Below are 18,232 nucleotides of genomic sequence, written 5' to 3' on the forward strand. Positions count from 1 at the left end.
AGAATGTAATGGTAGCAAGGTGCTATTTTGGTGTGTAACTGTGTATACAGGGAAAACTTGGTAGCACAGCAAATTCTTTGTCATAAAGGATGTGGAAATCCTAGAGTTTCTACTATCATTTTGAATAAATAGAAATACATGCTTGATTGGATTGCAATCCCTCCCTCTGTAGTCTGTACTTCCACCACAACTCATAAAGCACTGAAGCAAAGAAGGCACCCCAAAGGCTAGGATTTTACTTTACTTTTGTTATTTCATGAATCACTCAATAAGGACAGAACAAAACGAAACATTTGGTTGCATGAAATGATCTGCCTCAACATTGCCAACAGTGAAGCATGTTGTTAGACAATCTCCCGGCATCTATAGCCCTCGGTTGGCACAGAAGGCTGAGACTGTCAGTAGGAATCAAACTCATCTGGGTCATCCGAATTCGGCCTGCATTAGCTGAATATCTTTGTTTTCACTTTACGTTACTTTGGGTTGCACATTGAAGGATCTTATCCATGATTGTTCTTTCTGCATTAGGATAAGGTCCTTACATTGACCTCTTTTGATGAAGCGTAGCAGTTGTAGTAGGAGGAGAGGAGGAGAGGAGAAAGGCCCAATTTGCCAAGTATGGATAAGAAATTTTCAAAGTGGAAGAGAATGGTGGGACAACACAGAGGGAAGCTCTACTTATGAGGCTGTGCATCTCTAAGCTACTGTGTTGGCAGAAGTACTCTTAAATGTTGTAACTTTTAAAAAGTCTAGAAGCTCTCATCTATTTTTTGCTTTATTTGCTTCCTCCATTGGCCCGGGCACAACATCAAGCACACATGGTTGAAATCGACGGTGATTGCAAAATTCAACATATATATCAGAGAACTGCCATCAAAATGACTAAATCAGAAGCTTGTTTAGACCAGCTTGTGATATCTCTTATTCAGAAACCCAGTTCTTCTCTATTTTTCTCACTTCAGAATACATTCTGAAGCCAAAATGAGCACGTTGGGTTGCTCTATGACATTTAGTCTTGTGGTTTTCCTTATCACTGTAGGCATAAAACCTTCTACTGCTGCCAGAGAGCGGCCATTATTGGAAGTGTTTACTCATCAGGACTTCGTAGATATGGCTGGATACGGGGATGAGAGGCTCTCATCCATCTGTGTGGCTGGTACAATTCTTGGCGTTTCTTGTTTGGATTGAAATGCTGAACCTCGACCATGGCTCATTTCAGGTATATATGTCAACCAACTTTAATTTACTAGTTTCGTTCCATCTTTGTACAACTTCGTATAGAATGGTAGGAATCTATCAAACAAAACATATAAGAAACTCATTCTTGGAGACGAAATGAAATATGCAATTCACTAGAAGAGTTACAATTTGATAACAGGATCATAACAAATGGTTTTACAAGTACTTTTGCAGGCGCAAAGGTAGCCATTAATGGAATTAGGAATTAGGAAAACAAGGAAATCAATCTGGGTCCGGGGAAGGAGAAGGCGAACACAATAACTCTTAGTGAGCAGCAGTAAAGAAGAAGATTAGTAGCTCAATTGGATGGCTCTTTCTGCCACAACAAGGTCAAAGGAAAACCTGGATGCAAAATTCTCCACATTCACAATGGTTACAAAACCATATGCATCATGACAAAAAACAAATTGGGAGGTAAATCAGTAGATCTCGCGCTATGAATATGTCTTACAATATGGTGAGAGCAGGGGATTCACCCAACGGGGGCAGAAAACACAGTTAATGTGCAAATCTGGATGTGCATACTTGGCCACAACACCATAGCGCAGTAAGTTGAGTTGCTTTCTTACTGTGGATTTCAGTGGAAAAATACTGCTCAGAAATATGCAGGGACATGGAAACTGTTCCATAGTTCAAAGATAATCTAAGTCAGGGGGAGGGGTTGTCTGATAAGCCGAGATCAAGACAAAACTTGCAATTCACTTTTGAAATGAACAGTTAGCCTGACTTATGTTAGTATCAGAAGAAGAAGACCAACCCCAAACTGGATTTTGGCCAAACAGATATTACCAGGTACATCAATTTCGGTGCTCTAAGAAGAAACTCAGGAGGGAGCAAGTTTTAACATTTGGAGATTTTTTACTTCAATTGATTCTGCCCAAAATACTGCAAGTTACCCTCAACAAACAATTTTATATTTGAATTCCCGGTACCAAGAAAAATATGATGGAAATTTGTGTTGTCACATAGCCCACTTAGTGATGAGAGCAGGAAGCAAGAAGGTTTTGGAACAGAGGAAAATCTTCATGACTCCTGCTTCAGGAGATCAAAGTCATCAAACAGATCCGAGGGATTAGTGGATGACTACTACAGTACACGTCGATATGAAGAGTTGGGTTTCGAGTTTCAACTATTCAATCAACCTGCTAGAATATCCACCATCTTAACATAGATTTTGTTCCTGTCTCATCTCCTCCTCTTTGATTAGAACATCCAACAAACGTAACCTCTTTGGTGTCTGCCTGTGCATATACATGTGCATGATGAGCATATGCGGGGCAAGTTGGAGAGAGATTTACCAAAAAATTAAAAAATATATATATATCAGGAGAGAGAAAGAGAGATGACAGGAAGAGGAAAACCAAAAGTTTTGGGGCAGGAATCAGAAAAAAAAAACACTTGAACCTTAGTTTGATTTTGTTTTCTTAGGCTTTTGTGTTCTTTAGCCTCGTCAATCTATTTTATTCCTGGATACAACCCTCACCACTCTCTTTTTCATTTTGTGAAGAAATTCTTTTGACATACCAAGCAAAGTCCAGAAGAACTTGAATCTTACGAGTGAGTATAGGTGCTTTTTGTCCGGGCATCCAACAATACTGAATTCGACTTAGCAGAATAATAGAAGATTCAAAATTCAAAGAATCAAGGAACTAACTTCAGAAATATATCAGTTCCTCCAATCCAACTTATTGTTAGAAGAACAATGATTCTCTTTTTCTTGGGGGAGTACCCAACCAATGAAGCGGCACTAAGCATTTTCCTTACAGCAATTACACCTGAACAATAAAGAATAAAGTACCAACAAGGTTGCCAATCTTCATGCTGAAAACTGCGTATGGATTTAACACAGTAAAGAAAGAAAAAAGATAAAAATATAAAGTTATCAGTTACAGGCTTAAAACCCAGTACTCGGCCCTTAATGGTCAATAATTCAGAATTTTCAGAAGGTCCTTCAAAGAAGAAAAAATAGTGTTAATGAAAAATCAGGCTTCATCTCAGTTATCAGAGCAATTAAAAAGAACATTCCATTTACATCACAGGCTAATTTAATAATTAAGCAGCAATGGATGAGGCTTTTCCTCAATTCCACTATCCATGTATCTTTCTCAACCTAACATGTCATTCGTCACGGTTTGCCTTCGATGTGGGCTAGAACCAAGTTCCTCAGATGCTCCATAAAATTCAATCTATTTTTGTCTTTCCCCTGGTATGGCAATCTAAGTAATTCTCCACAGCTTGAGATTATTCTGTTGAAGATTCAAAGAACTTGCAAGGGAGGGAAATTAGTAATATGGAAAACAAATGTGATCTTGATCTTGATGTCTCCGAATCTGCATCTGCTAACGCATTCACCTCACAACAAATGATTGTTAAGAAGTGCAAAAAATATATTGAGGGGGTCCATGATCACCAGTAATCCCTGCAGGAGCAAGTTCCATCAATGAATCTGTGGAACCGGACTCGGTCTCTGACAATGATCTCGCGCTTGTAGAGTTTGCTGATAATTTTGGTCACCTCATGGCAATCATCACAAACCCTGAGGTTCTTTACTACCCGAATTGCTGCTGGTGCCTTGGTTTTCAAAAGTCCAAAAGCAATTGCAAGCCTTTCACTGTGCTCAAAAAGAGCACTCTCCTTCTCATCCTCATCTACATCATGAAGAACAGCTGAGGTCCATGCCTGGTGTCCAGCATGACGGACCCGATCAGATATATCCCTCAATATGTTGTTTATCTCATTGATCTCAGGGTGAGACCCATCACCAATGACAAACTCATGTACAAAACCATCAACCTCAATTGAGCTGCAACCTGTGATTGGCTTCACACCAATCTCTTTCATCTTCTTCCTCATGTGGCTCACCTTTTCCCACTGTGACCTTGATGCCAACATGTTGGAAATTAGAATATAATTCTCCCCATTGAGTGGCTCCAGTTCTAGAAGCTTCTCAGCAATAATCTCCCCTCTATCCAATATTCCAGTCTTCTTGCAACCCACAATTAAAGTCCTCCATATTACTGCATTAGGTTGGATAGGCATAGTCTGAACAAACGTGTAAGCATCTTCAATGAGACCAGCTCGGCAAAGTAGGTCGACCATGCAACCATAGTGCTCCATTGAAGGTTCAATTCCAGTCTCAAGCATGGTCGACCAATATCTTTGGCCCTCTGTTACCAGCCCACTATGGGCACAAGCGGACAGCACTCCAATGAAGGTTACATGATTAGGTTTCACCTGAAAAGCAGATATTTTAAAAGAAGAAATCTCAAATCTTTGCCTATCGAGTAATCTCAGTATCATTTAAACCCCTATTAACTTAACACTAGATAAAAGCTAAGATAAAAAAGGAGAAGTAGAGGGGGGGGGGGGTGGTGGAATTGAAACAAAGGATTCCACGATGCTACCTTGGCTTCTTCCATCCTAGAGAAGATGTCGAGTGCATCGTCAGCAAGCCCGTGGATGGCCAACCCAACGATCATGGAGCTCCAAGCTTTCGTATCCTTAATAGGCATCTCATCAAACAGTTTGCGTGCTCTTTCAATACATCCGCATTTAGCATACATATTGACAAGTGCAGTACCGAGCTCGAGATCAACATTGATGAAGTGTTTATCGATAAACGCATGAACCCATTCGCCCAGGTCCAGCGCCCCAGCTGTGGCGCAGGCTGAAACGACACTAACCAGCGTAACCTCATCCGGATTAATCTCGACCTTCTGCATTCCCCTAAACAAGCTCAAGGCCTCATTAACCAACCCAGTTCTAGCGTAACCACTAATCATTGTGCTCCAAGCGATCAAATTTTTCTCTGGAATCTCATCAAAGACGCGTCTAGCAGAACCAATCTCCTCGCATTTCGAATACAAATTAACCAGTGCGGTCTGCACGAACTGGCTTGAGGAGAGCCCCGTCCTCAGGGCATGTGAATGGATCTGAAGACCTTCATTGAGAGCAGAGACGATTGCACAGGCCTTTAGAACAAAAGCTAGAGTGAAACTGTTGGGGTTCGGATAACACCTCTTAACCAATTTTCGGTAGAAAAAGAAAGGTTCTTTAGATGGGGTTTCGACTAGGGAAGAACCCCTAATCATAGAGTTCCAGCAGAATATGTTTGGGTTCCGAATCCGATGGAATACGCGCCGGGCATGATCGATATCCCCAAGAGGCGAGAGTGCACAAAAGCCGACGATTTTGCTAAGTAGGAAAGACAGGGAGGAGAAGGGGAGGGCATAAGTAAGCACATGAGCGTGGATCTGGCGTAGAACTCTCATGTTGGGACATTTTTGAACCAGAGAAACCAAGTTTTCTTCTGCTTCTTCCAGCTCTTCGTCTTCTTCTTCTTCTTCCTCCTGTGGCTCTCTTCTGGTGGGGAGAGAGAAGTGTTTGGTTCTCGTTACGCTGATGTTGAAATCTCATACACGACTGTGCCATACGTAGACAGGTAGACTTGTGCGATTAGATGGGGACCGCGCACTCCATTAGTAACGAGCGGCAGAAACCCATTGATAGAGAGGGCGATGGGAAAGAAGAAATATACCAGAGAGAGAAAGATTAATGGGGGAATAGAGGAGAGTTTTCAGAAGTAGGTTGTGTAGTGCACCGTGCAGGGTTTCAAGAATTGGAAAGTCAGGAAAGGTTTTCCTGATCCCTGCCGTCCAAATTCGTACTCATCCGATACTGATACGGATCAGTCAAATCGGGCTGGATCGGACCATTTTACAGATTTTGATCCTCTACTGGTGCCTGCCCGTGTGCGGCCTCACACAGGCAGGGGCAAAATGACCACCTTACCCACTGCCCGAGCACCCTACCCAGGTGGGGTCCATGTGGGATCCACACCTTGCCTCTGTGAGGTCACATGTCGAACGCATGGGCAGGCGGCAGCAGAGGATCTAAATTACCATTTTACCTTCAAATTTTGATAATGCTGATAACATCAAAGGGTATGAGTAATGTGATATCACTATTCAACGAAACCCGCACACAATACGACACCAATACTTTGGACATGAAATGACATTTTTACCCTTTTTTAACACCCTTAATAAACCAATGACCATCATCTTTACCAAACCTCACCCATCATTAAGGATATCAACGGATATTTGAAAATTCGTATTGGATCCGTGTTTGTATCCGTTTAGGAGAATTCGAATCCGTTCGAAAACGAATTAGATATGAATATGATAATCCCCCTATTCGACCGATTATTATCCAATTCGTTTAGAAATCCGACGATAATAAAATATCTAAAATATATATGTGTCCGTCTATCCGATTAAGTTACTTTATTGGATTTTATTTTCTTATTTTTATAATTTTATAAGTTAAGATAATGTGACTCCTTTTTTAGAATTTTTATTGATTTATATTATTGTTTATACATTGTGATACATGGAATCACATATCTATAAAATAAATACAAGATAAAATCAAAAGTAAAAAACCTAAGAAAATCAAACACTAAAAATAGTAGAAGAAAGGGTACTTACTATCTCTCAGTCTCAACCCTAACCCTCATCAACAAAATGGTAAAGATGTCATCAAATAGTCAAAAATTCGTATTTGACCCGTATTCATATACATTTAGGAGAATCCATATTCAAAATATTACTATCCGGAAACTATCCGAATCCGTCTGAAAACTAATAGAATATTATCCGCATTTCAAATATAATCAAATACGAATATGCCACGATCTAACCAAATTCGATCTGTTTACATCTTTACCCATCATCCCTCTCTCAATGCGAAGAAGAGGCGAACCAGCCAATAGTTTGAAGAATAGTCCGGCAACACTCCACCAAGCAGTAGACCTAGATCATTGAGCAGCATAGGAAGAGAAGGGTTAATGGAGTGTTGGGTGATAAGACATTTGGTGACTTAATCAAAAAACCACAACCTAGCATCAAGCATTCCTTGGAACAGCAGCATAAACCAACGGATTCTTCTCCTCACGAGAGAGCTTGAGGCATTCAGACATGTCAACACCATTATCAAAAGGAACCCATTTGAAGTTCTGAAGCAACTGAGCCAACCATATCTGAACAGTAGCAAGACCCTAGTCCTCCATGAATCGTTCAGGCTTGAACTCATTGGGCTCTTACCAAATAGTTTCATCATATGTTTTTATCTTTTTCTTTTATGAGAAAGAAAATATTTTAGAAGACAAAAGATTGCACGCAGATAGAAGTGTTGTAACTTCTATCGTTACAACATTTAAATATAACAAAGGTGAAGTTATCAATTTCTTCAGTTAATTATATATAGTTATCAACAAGATTCCAAAGGAAGCATAGAGAATTTGTTTGTTTGAATAAATTACAAAGGTTTTTATTGCAAAACCATACTTCATTGATCCTAATATTCAATTTCTTTGCTTTTCTCCATCCTTGTAAAATTCCAAAAAGTTCTGCTTCCTGTGCATTCTTAGTTTGGAGTCTACCTGCATCTGTAATATACTATGTCCATCTATCAAAATATTAAAAGTCCAACTGGTTATGTTAGAGTCTGGTTCATTTATTCCTGCACCAATTAAACCAGGGAATTTTATTTTAAGGTTAGTAGGAATTGATATAAACAGTGGAACGTGTGTGTGTTGTGTAGAAGCTAACATAGCTATTTGCTTTGTTGGAGGATGAATATTCATATCAAATAATCAATTCATCAGATCTCGAATAATCAGCATAGGGTTTGCCTTAGCAGAGCAAAGGATGATTTTGTTTCTTACAGACCAAAAAAAAAACTGGTCAAAATAAAAATAGAAAAAAAAAAAAAAAACAAATTAAAGATTGTTTGTCAAAGGCTTTCGAGCCAAGGAGAGATGCACAAAGATGAGTGATTGAGGGAGTAGAGAGATGCTCCATTCTCATTCCAAGTGGACCAGAAACCCAGATGCCCTTAGTCTAATCTATAAGTACCGCGGTCCTCAGAGAGGGTTTCCTCGGCCTTATGGCCATAGGATTTGCCTTTCATGGATTATCTCATACCATTTGATACATTATCATGGAGATTGGGATCATGCGTCATAAAAAAATAGTCGTTACCTAGCATTAGGGCCTAGGACCTAATGGGTGTAGTCCTATCCGGTATGAGTGAAAATGGGCTACGTGATTCCATATGGTCTAGTCAGAGAATCGGTAAGGAGTTAGGTTACAGGTATGATAAGGTATTAGCATCCCATCTCACTCGGTTAAAACCGGTCGTTCTATTAGATGCAAGATTTCGAAAATTCTCCCTTAATAATATGTCATATACCAATGTGCAATGCTAGATTATGATGCACTAAACATGACAAAGAAAAGAAAAAATCATTTACTATATACATTAAAATGAATTACTTTAATGGTCTACATTATGTCAAAAATAATAAAAAGAAAAGAGACAAATATCTGTCAAGAAATAAAAGAAATGAATGAAAAATGTAACAACTGCAAAATATGTGATATCCCACGGCTCAGGTGGAGACGGATGGATGGATCGTCATGGGCTCTTTGGACAGAATGACGATTTGTAGGAAGAACCTTTCGCTATTCGTACACGAACGAAATAATGGCTTGTAGGAAGGACCTTTTGCCTGCTTCACACCCTGATATGCAGAGGCAAAGGTGTTACCCCCACTATGTCTAGATTCAATTGGACAACTAAACAAAGATAATTGGGCTTATAAAAATGCTCTACAGTGAATCTTAGGTTAGTCTAGGTCTACAACATACAACACCCTAATACTAGCATTAGGATTAACAAGATGGACTTTTTGCTTTTTGTTAGCTAGACAGGATGCTCCAATTAATGCAGGTTTCTTACAAACAAAAGATGACATGGAGGCTGAACTCCATAATATTGTAGAAGGATGGTAATTTGTCTACAAATGAACCTCACTCCTAAAGAAATTTGGTGTGGCGCAATAGAGATATCACGATCCTTCTACATCCCAATGCTCATACTATAGTCCCCTGGCAGCTTATCGATAGGTTTTTTAAATTGGCAGATCTTACTAGTACCTTTACCACTTTTAAATTTCGGTGTAACTATGATAGACTACTTGTCTACACTAAATAGCTAGCCTATAAAGCTGTCAAGAATAGATGTAATCTTTTTTATTATTTTATACTATATATGTATCTTTTTCTCATAAAAAAAATTAAGAATTTTCAGCTGTTACTAAGGCAAGAAAGAGAGGAAAAAAAATGTGATGTTCCCAGGTTGTGGTGAGAGGGGGGGGGGTGTGAATTAGTGTCTATAATTCTCCCAAATTTTTCGTTGCAAACTTCTAAACTCACCCTTGGTGTTCCCCAACCAACTAGAACTGCTGACAAACTATAGGCATTCATATCATACACACTGCTGCTCAGAACTGAAACACAATGTTGCTAAGAGTTAAAGCTTGCACTGTGTACAATTACCATTCACAGGGCACTCAATTATCCTTGTACTATCATTGTAATGTTGGCACCTATTAACACCATCGGCCAAAATTCCGTAATTATCGATTACAGTTCGCATGCACTCTCACCTTCAACCAAAAGGGGTCAGGCCTACCAAGGGTTGCATGTCCATCCTGCAAGCAAGCACTCCAATATACAATACAAGATACACAAATAATAGACATCCACAACACCCAGATGTACGTGCTTCGACAAGTTACCTATATACACGGAGTAGTGGTCACATTGACCTCAGTATTTACTCAATACTCAAATTTTAACTGTAACCATAGTCTAGGCCCTACACTACTTGCTTCCACTCTTGATATTCAGGAGCAAGGGAAATCAACCCCAATGATGTTTCAGTCACAACAATGACACCAGACACCTTCCCTGCTTCAACCCCTGATATACAGAGGCTAGGGTGTTACCCTAACTGTATCTAGATTCAACTGGACAACTCAACAAAAATAATTGGACTTATAACAATGTCCTACAGTGAAGCTCAGGCTAGTCTAGGTTTACAACATGTTGCACCCTAATATTAGCATGCAATGGATACAATAGAAACAAGGACAAAGCCAATGTTAAAGAAAAGCTCATATTGTGAGTCAATGATGTTTGGTATCCTGAGAAGCTTCGTGACAGCAATTGGACTTCTGAGAAGATTCCGTGGTTGTGGTGGACCTTCACAGGGATCTCCTGGCAGTGAATAATCCCTTGCACACTCTTCTTCTTCATTTTCTTTTTCTTTCTTCTCCTTCCATTACATAAACCTCATAATTTCTTCAATGTAGCTTTCCCGCCATTCGTTTTTTTTTTTCCTTTTTGGTAAAAAGTTTTCCTACCATTCAAAGGACCTTCAATAAAACCGTGAATGCAAGTGGAATGGTTAGGTATGAGATTCAATGCATCTCCATACAAGCACACACACGCTCTCTTCTTCTATTTCTTCTTATATTTCTTCACCAAAACATGGTCAAGGCATCACCAGAATACTCAAATACAGCTCATCCACCATTACTGGAGCTCTAATGGTGTCTACAAACAACCAAGGAGGTGGGTGGAGGTCTTCAATGCTTGAGCACACAAAGGTGAAAACTTCCCTTTCACTTTTTTTTCCTATTTTTGTGCTTCATCAGTGTGTTCTATTGATGCAGGGACAAAAAGGGTAATTTTGTGAACATTTTGATAGGTGGATCGCCACAAACAGAACATCAGACGGCCTAGATATGGAGTTTCAAAGTCCGGCTAGTAGAAAAATTCCATTTAGAATCTTTTATGCAAGTTTACCGACTCCAGGCGCTGTACCGTAGACATGGACTACATGGATGCACAATCTTCAGATGATCTAACAACCAATGGATTTTGATAAAAAAACGTTGCAGCGTAAATGGTGTCGCATTTGCACCAGACTGTCAGATTGATAGCGTCAGTCTTGAAAACAATTCTGCCAACGGAAGCTCTAAGAATAGAATCTCTAGGGGGTGCATCATACATGCACGCTACATCAATACAGTTATCAATAAAGTTGCTTTCAAAAAGCAACTGCCACGTTTCGGATTCTTAGGGGATCATACAACGCAAATCACTCACATCCCTCCATCTTGTCTGCCTTGGTCGGTTATGGCATGAAGGGCACATAGTCCCTTGGATGTGAATTCAAATAGAATGCCTTAGGATATGGCAAACGAGAACCCTCCTTTTCGAATCTCAAAGGCTGCATAACCTCACAAATGCTACATGGATACAATGATCCATAAATTGCTTTAATATCATATTTGTGACTTTCAAATGCGCAGGGTCGCACATGATGCACTGCCCTTAGTTTTCAACCGGCCTCCAGCGTTTGGAATCTCAAAAAAAAAAAAAAAAAAAAAAAAAAACTCTTTCCATAATTCGACAAGTTTTATTATTTGCACCGAGGTCCCTCCTTTGATTTAGGCTATTCTCAATGACACTCCCTCTCATTTTAACCTTTTTTCACACCCTTCCAATTTTCATAATTAAATCACATTAATCCCTGTATAACAAACACAGACAGAATGCTCACTTGAAAAACTTTGCCAAAATTTGACTAAGTATGTGAGAGGCTTTTATGTTATGTTCTCCAAAATGCAGCACATGCTCTATCTTTTTAATTCCATTTGCCTAGACCATTACCAGGCCACAACACCTCAACCATTTCACTGCCCAACCACTTGGTTGCCACCTCAGCCATGTTAGCCACCCTTTGTGAGGTTCATAGTGTGTGGGGCCCACCACCCATTTTCTCTCTTCGCTTTCTCTCTCCTCTAAATAAGAAAAAATAAACACAAACACTTACCAACACACTACCATCATCTCAATAAGTACTGCCACTTGCATATTAGCTGCACCAAATTATCATACTGTCCCTGAGAGATATAAGAGGACTAAAATGCCCCTGAACACTTCCAGAACCTCCCAAAACATCTATGAACTTGTTTGCACCTGGTTGCCAACAATGACAACACATTTCCACTACTCTCAATAGACCAACAAAATTGAACTTCAGAAAGAAATTGAACAGGAAGCAAAGTATTATACAAAATGATTAAAAGGAAAGCAGTTAGGGAAGAGGGAAGGATAAGAAGACTAACCCAAAGAACATCAATTAGGTCTGAATTACTGAAGCTACTATCCTCCTTCTCTAAGTCGAGCAGAACGTCGATGAAGTCACCAATGGTCTAATCACCCAACACTCCATTAACCCTTCTCCTCTTCCTGTGTTGCTCAATGATCTAGGTCTATTGCTTGTCGGAGTGTTGCCGGAGTATTCTTCAAACCATTGGCTGGTTTGCCTCTTCTTCGCACGAAGACAGGGATGATGGGTGAGGTTTGGGGAAGACGATGACCATTGGTTTGTTAAGGGTGTTATGTAAGGGTATAAGAGTCATTTCATGTCCAAAGTATATCCCCGTCATCACTTAACACTGAGTTTCTAACAGACTGTTACTTTTATGTTTTTTTGTTTAAAAAATGAGGGGGTGTACAAGCTATTTTTTTGGAAACTTTGGATTTATTATTACTTTAGGCAAAGTACAGGGGGTGTGTACGCATAATTTTCCCTTTTTATAAATAAAGTTTACTATTTATACTAATGCAAGCTACTTTAATTGTCTACATCACACCAAAATGATAAAAATGAGAAAGATGTATACCTACGGTGAAATCAACAAAGTAAAAATAAATACCAGAAATACAAAATGTGATGATGTCCCATAGCTTAGATGAAGACGAACAATAGGTTTGCTTCACATAACTTGAATCTCAAATAGAATAACGATTGTAATGAAGGCCTTTCTGACTCAAATTTCGGGCAGAGTAATAGGGTCGCTGAGGATTTCATGAGCCTATTGTACGCTACTCGGGTAAACGGACGGTACAATATGGGTATAATAGGGACTATCAAAGAGAGTGTAGTGAGAAAACGGAGGTATAAGAGGGTGGGATAATGGATTCAGGACTCTCAAAACGTAGACAAAGCGTTGAGGGATCGAAAGGAATGAAAGATGGATAGATGAGACCTCAAATGGGGACACAAACATAAAAAAAGGAACAAATGGCTTGGGAATCACGCTTCTGTTGGATATGTGTCCATCAGACCCAATTTATGTTAATAAAGAGTCTATTTTATTTACGCATGACATATTTCTTTTGGGCTCATAAGTTGTCCCATGGATTTTCACCCAAAACAGTTCTCGAGTAAGTACAAGATCGGGGCATCCTGTTCATATGATCGTCACAATGTATGTTATTAGAAATGCATTTTCGGTACATAAATGTGAGTACACATATTGTGTGTATAGAAAAAAAATCCGATAAAAATCTCGCATGTGTTACTGCCAGTTGTGAGAGGATGAGATTTGAACCTATAATTTTAACCTTTGACTTGAGAGATTCTATTTGTTGCAATGTTGTATCACTTATTTTGGTAAGCCAATGGTTGACGTCCTACGAACTATATATCGGTACATTGGATACGTGGTCCCACATTGTTATAAAAGAGATGCTAGCTCAATGTGGAATCCACTACTGTTGATTCAGGAATATCAAGGAGAGAGAAAGCCTATGATTGATTGGACAAAAATCTGGTACCAATATCATTTTTGTAAGTCGTTTACAAAATTATTTTTTAATATTAAAAATAATAATTATGTGTTAAATTTTATTTTTAAATGTTTTACGATGTCTAATCAAGATCATAGAGTCTCTATAACAGACACGTACAATGAATTGGGGTTTGACAGCATTTATTTACATTCTTTGTAGTTCATTATGAGATATTAAAAAAGTAGAAGGTCACATTATGCAAATTAAGAGTTTAATTGTGTATGACAATTTTTATTTATGACAATAAATAAAGTATAATTAGATTATATATTTGGTCATAACTAAAGAGATTGAAATCTCTTTTAGATTCTACCTCTTCTTTCTTCAGAAGTAGGAATGTTGACAATTGAAAAGATTCTATTCACCACCAAATTAGAGTTACACACAATTTTGGAAACTACGTGGCAAAGAGAATCCCACCACCAAGGATGGGATCACAATATAAAAAAAGGAGAGGAAGGAGGACTGGCCAAATTTTTTCTTCAAAGTGGAGGAAAATATCCTACAAACAAGATGGTTTGTGAAGAAACTTGACAGATATAGTTCTTTTTATGTATGGATTTATTTTAATAAAAAAACAAGAATGCATTGAATATATACTACTACTACAACACTAGGACACATACATTATATAGATTAAACTCTGACTACAACAGTTACCTTATAGGATATTAAAAACAAATGCACACTTGACAAGCTATATCTACAACTGACACTCCCTTCACAAATATTATAGTAGCTAAAACATAATGCTTTGAGCCTCCCAATTATTTTCTCATGGCACATACCAAAAAACACCCTCATGTATATTCTAGGTTACTCCTTGATATCCAATAAAGAGGAAAATGATCCCATGGTTAGTATTGGAATTCTTCTTGTTGTAGCCAATGTATTAGCTGCCTTCATTCTGTCTTTATACTTTCAGTTGTCTAGCTTGTAAACGTCCATAGGAGACAAATCTAGCCTTAAAAAAAAAAAAATAAGAGCATTCTCATATCATGAGATAAAAAGAAATTTCTTACATTTTTCATGTTGCTAAAAAAAAAAGCCTCGCAACATGGGTCTCATTTAGCTTTGTGAAGAGATGATGTTGCCTATGTAAACTTTCAATTGAATACAGTTTTCTTTGGATTGGACATAATAGCAGAGGTCACCATAATGTTATCAAACATTAATAAAACTAATTGGGGTTGTCTTTTGTTCATAAACATTCTTTCCAAAGTGTTAAATAAAGAAAACACCCTTGTTTAGAGGAGACTGGATCCTCAAGAATGGATGTTCTATAGATAATCCCCTACACACCATATATTTAATGGGGATGAAACACATCAAACGAGTATTTCTGTCAATTCTACTTTTTGAACGTCATTGATCAAAATTCCCTCTGATTCCGTTTACTCATTCAACGAGATCCAATGGTTTATCTAAATAGGCTATCTAAAGGGTTTTTTATTCATTTATAACTTTAAAAGAAGAACAAGAAGAAAGAAAAGAAATAAAGACAAGGAGGGTAAAAGAAAAAATGAAGAATAAAATTCTCTTCCCAATTGATAATTAGCTGAAACCTAGGTCTTCATGTTGAAAACAATATGAAACATTTTGATTTCTGACCTCTTCCATTTTTTCACTAAAGATTAGAATGAATTAAATAATTTAGAAAAAGAGTACAAAATAGACCTAAAAAACTAATATCTCATTTAATTGCAGTTGGCTTTCAAATTACTAAGATTAAAAACATAATTAACTCAAACAAAAGAAAAAAAGTTTCAACTACATCAAGTACAACAAACTCATATTTTAAAGGAAATGACGACTTACACTATTCATAGCCCATATTGTACTTCATCTTCCTCAGTGAGTGCCAACTCTAAGATAAATGTCCTTGATCCGATGTAACTCTTTGACCACATCATTTATGTCCATACAATCCAATGGTGATTCAGCTGAGCAGACAACTCCAATTCTAATAATTGAATTAAGGCACTCTTGCACTCTATTCTTCATGCATCTTTGAGTTTCAGTGATGTTGCTTATAGTTGTTGCTACCTCTTCTTCATCTTCTTTTATGGAGAGAATTGATGGCTCGATGATAGCCATTACTCCATCATGTAAAGCCATCTCAACCCAGCGGTGAAGATTAAAGTTATCTTTGAATATTTCATGAGTAGGCCGCTTCCTTGTGAACATCTGTAACAAGAGAATCCCATAACTATAGACATCACCATGCGTTGAAACATCAGCACCTACACCATGCTCTGTAATTTATGCATCTTAGGTTAATACTTCTATAACTAGTAAGCATAGGAGTAAAGTCTATTGGTCTCAACTGGAATAATAACATGACATGGAAGAATAATTAACAAGAATAGGAGTAAAGTCTATCGGTCTCAACTTGAAGAATAATATAACATGACATGCCTCTCAAGAGAGGTTAGAGTATCTTCAAGTTCTTTCTTATAGTGCTCATAAAATGAACATAGGATCCTCTAATGTCTATGGTTGTGATCTAAATCCAACAGAACATTTGATGGCATGACATCCAAATAATTTGATTTCATGACTTTAGTCTGACATGTGGCCACATGAATCCATGTACGTATAGGAAAAACTACAGACCCACACATAGACTAAATGCATAATTCTTCAGAAAACCATAATTTGTAGTCTATGGAATTCAATGTTTGATTTGAATAGAGTAAGGAAAGATGCAATCAAAACTTTGGCATAGAAATAAAAAGACTCAAAATATCATCTAAGCATAATACCCTTTTAGTATTTTTATATTATTACCGTTTAAAAGTTTGAGATATTAAACTTACTTTTCTGTAGGAAGGAGCTAAAGATGTCACAAATGTGTATGAAATAGTATTTATGCCTAAAGGTTTTGCGATAGAATATGTAAGAGAAATATTAGATCCATGGTATTAAGGTAAGTTCAGTCACAACAAGAGGAAAAAATTATACTAGATCAATAAAAGAGGTACATTACCTGGTGCAATGTATCCAATAGACCCCTTTATTCCGATTGAGCTCATGTGATTTTGAGATCTAATTGTGACTTTTGAAAGAATTCTTGATATCCCTTTAGTGGGTCGTCCAAGATCATTTTGATGACCTATGTTGTGTTGAAGGGATATCTATATGATGAGATTGATTGCGTAAGGCCCGCAGTAGCAATAGAATCGAAAAAAGTATAAAGTATACAGAAAAGATAGTTCTTTTCTATTATTTTAGTATTAGTTAGTGACCCCGGCTCGGTGAGTCCTTTCTTCCGCGAAATCACCCAAATGTGCAATCAAATCATCATTGAGAATAATATTGCTTGGCTTTAGATCACAATGAATAATCTGCGTATGGCAATGGTGGTGAAGATAATCTAATGTTGTTGCCATATCAATGGCAATATTCAATCTTTGACCAAGGTTTAAATGCCTTTGGTCATCTTGAATGTCATTTGCATGTGAATGTAACTGTTAGAAATACTGTGGGTTTTATCAAAATCCCAATCCCAGATCTCTGTATGAATAACTAGAATACAGTGAAACTAATAAATAAACATGAGGGTGATGTGTACCTTTCACCACGTATGCTGATGAAGAATAAATAAGAATATCCCAAAGAACAATAAAGATTCGACAAAGAACGGTTGAATTCTCGAATAAACTTGGATAACCGCGATAGGGATCTTCTACAGTCTCCTAGACTCCCATAGAGCTCCCTTTCTTGTGGAGAAAAGAGAAAAGAGAATAGTGACTACAGGGACCCCTCATCATTGGTATTTATAATACTCCCCAAACCCTAACTCACTTCCACAATGGGCCAAGCCGGTCTAGTCCATTTCAATAAAATAAGTAGCAAGCCACGTCAGCCCATGTATTTCTTGATTTCCATCAATGATCGATCCGATAATTAATGAAGCCCACACATCGTTATTAAAAAATGTGTAACAATTTTTCACTTGGGCTAGATTAATTATAAAGTCATCATTATCAGATGTGGCCATCGAATCTCAATACAACTATAATGCTACTAAACCTTGATCTAGTTAGCAAATATATCAATGTCGAGCAACAACAGAAAATACTCCTTAACATGCGGCATACAATTTTCTGTCAGCTACAAACAAAGATTTACTTACTAACATGAATCGCCTTGAGATAATTTTGTACAGAAAATATCGTACACGTCTGTGATCACATAAATATCATCATTCATTGTGGGTCCTCGAACGTACCATGAGCATCGTCATAATCATAGATTACCTTTAAACATCATCATATTCGCAGGTAATCGAACGACTTGGCTCATCACCAATCGAACATCCATGACTAGAAATAGTCGAACGACTTGACTAATCACCAATCGAACATCCATGATTAGAAATAGTCGAACGGCTTGGTTCATTGTCAATCGAACATCCTTAGGCTAAATTA

The 18,232-nt window shown here is 37.9% G+C and overlaps 2 protein-coding genes across 3 annotated transcripts; both read right to left on the reverse strand.

The window, feature by feature from the left end:
- Positions 1-3,608: 3,608 nt before the first annotated feature.
- LOC122672303 (pentatricopeptide repeat-containing protein At5g48910-like) lies at positions 3,609-5,651 on the reverse strand (the record flags this gene model as incomplete). Its single annotated transcript, XM_043869800.1, has 2 exons — positions 3,609-4,473; positions 4,644-5,651. Coding segments are annotated over 2 exons (1,836 nt in total), but the record flags the coding sequence as incomplete, so codon positions are not given.
- A 9,871-nt stretch (positions 5,652-15,522) lies between these two features.
- On the reverse strand, positions 15,523-16,877 carry LOC122643426 (receptor kinase-like protein Xa21). Of its 2 annotated transcripts, none has more exons than XM_043837052.1 (2): positions 16,789-16,877; positions 15,523-16,042 (listed from the first exon to the last, which is right to left on the reverse strand). In XM_043837052.1, exons 1-2 carry the CDS (start codon positions 16,832-16,834, stop codon positions 15,651-15,653), a joined length of 438 nt encoding a protein of 145 aa, XP_043692987.1. In that variant the 5' UTR covers positions 16,835-16,877; the 3' UTR covers positions 15,523-15,650. The 2 variants fall into 2 exon arrangements, with proteins under 2 accessions (XP_043692987.1, XP_043692984.1); XM_043837049.1 differs by having other exon boundaries at positions 15,523-16,054.
- Between the last annotated feature and the right edge of the window lie 1,355 nt (positions 16,878-18,232).

The sequence above is a fragment of the Telopea speciosissima genome, chromosome 1 (genome assembly GCF_018873765.1).
Source record: "Telopea speciosissima isolate NSW1024214 ecotype Mountain lineage chromosome 1, Tspe_v1, whole genome shotgun sequence".
NCBI classification, from domain to species: Eukaryota; Viridiplantae; Streptophyta; class Magnoliopsida; order Proteales; family Proteaceae; genus Telopea; species Telopea speciosissima.

Coding starts and splice junctions, on each gene's coding strand:
- LOC122643426 (XM_043837049.1), bottom strand. CDS start 16,834: ATGAGCTCAATCGGAATAAAGGGGTCTATTGGATACATTGCACCAG. Junction 16,055..16,788: donor TATTGGATACATTGCACCAG/GTAATGTACCTC, acceptor CATAAATTACAG/AGCATGGTGTAGGTGCTGAT.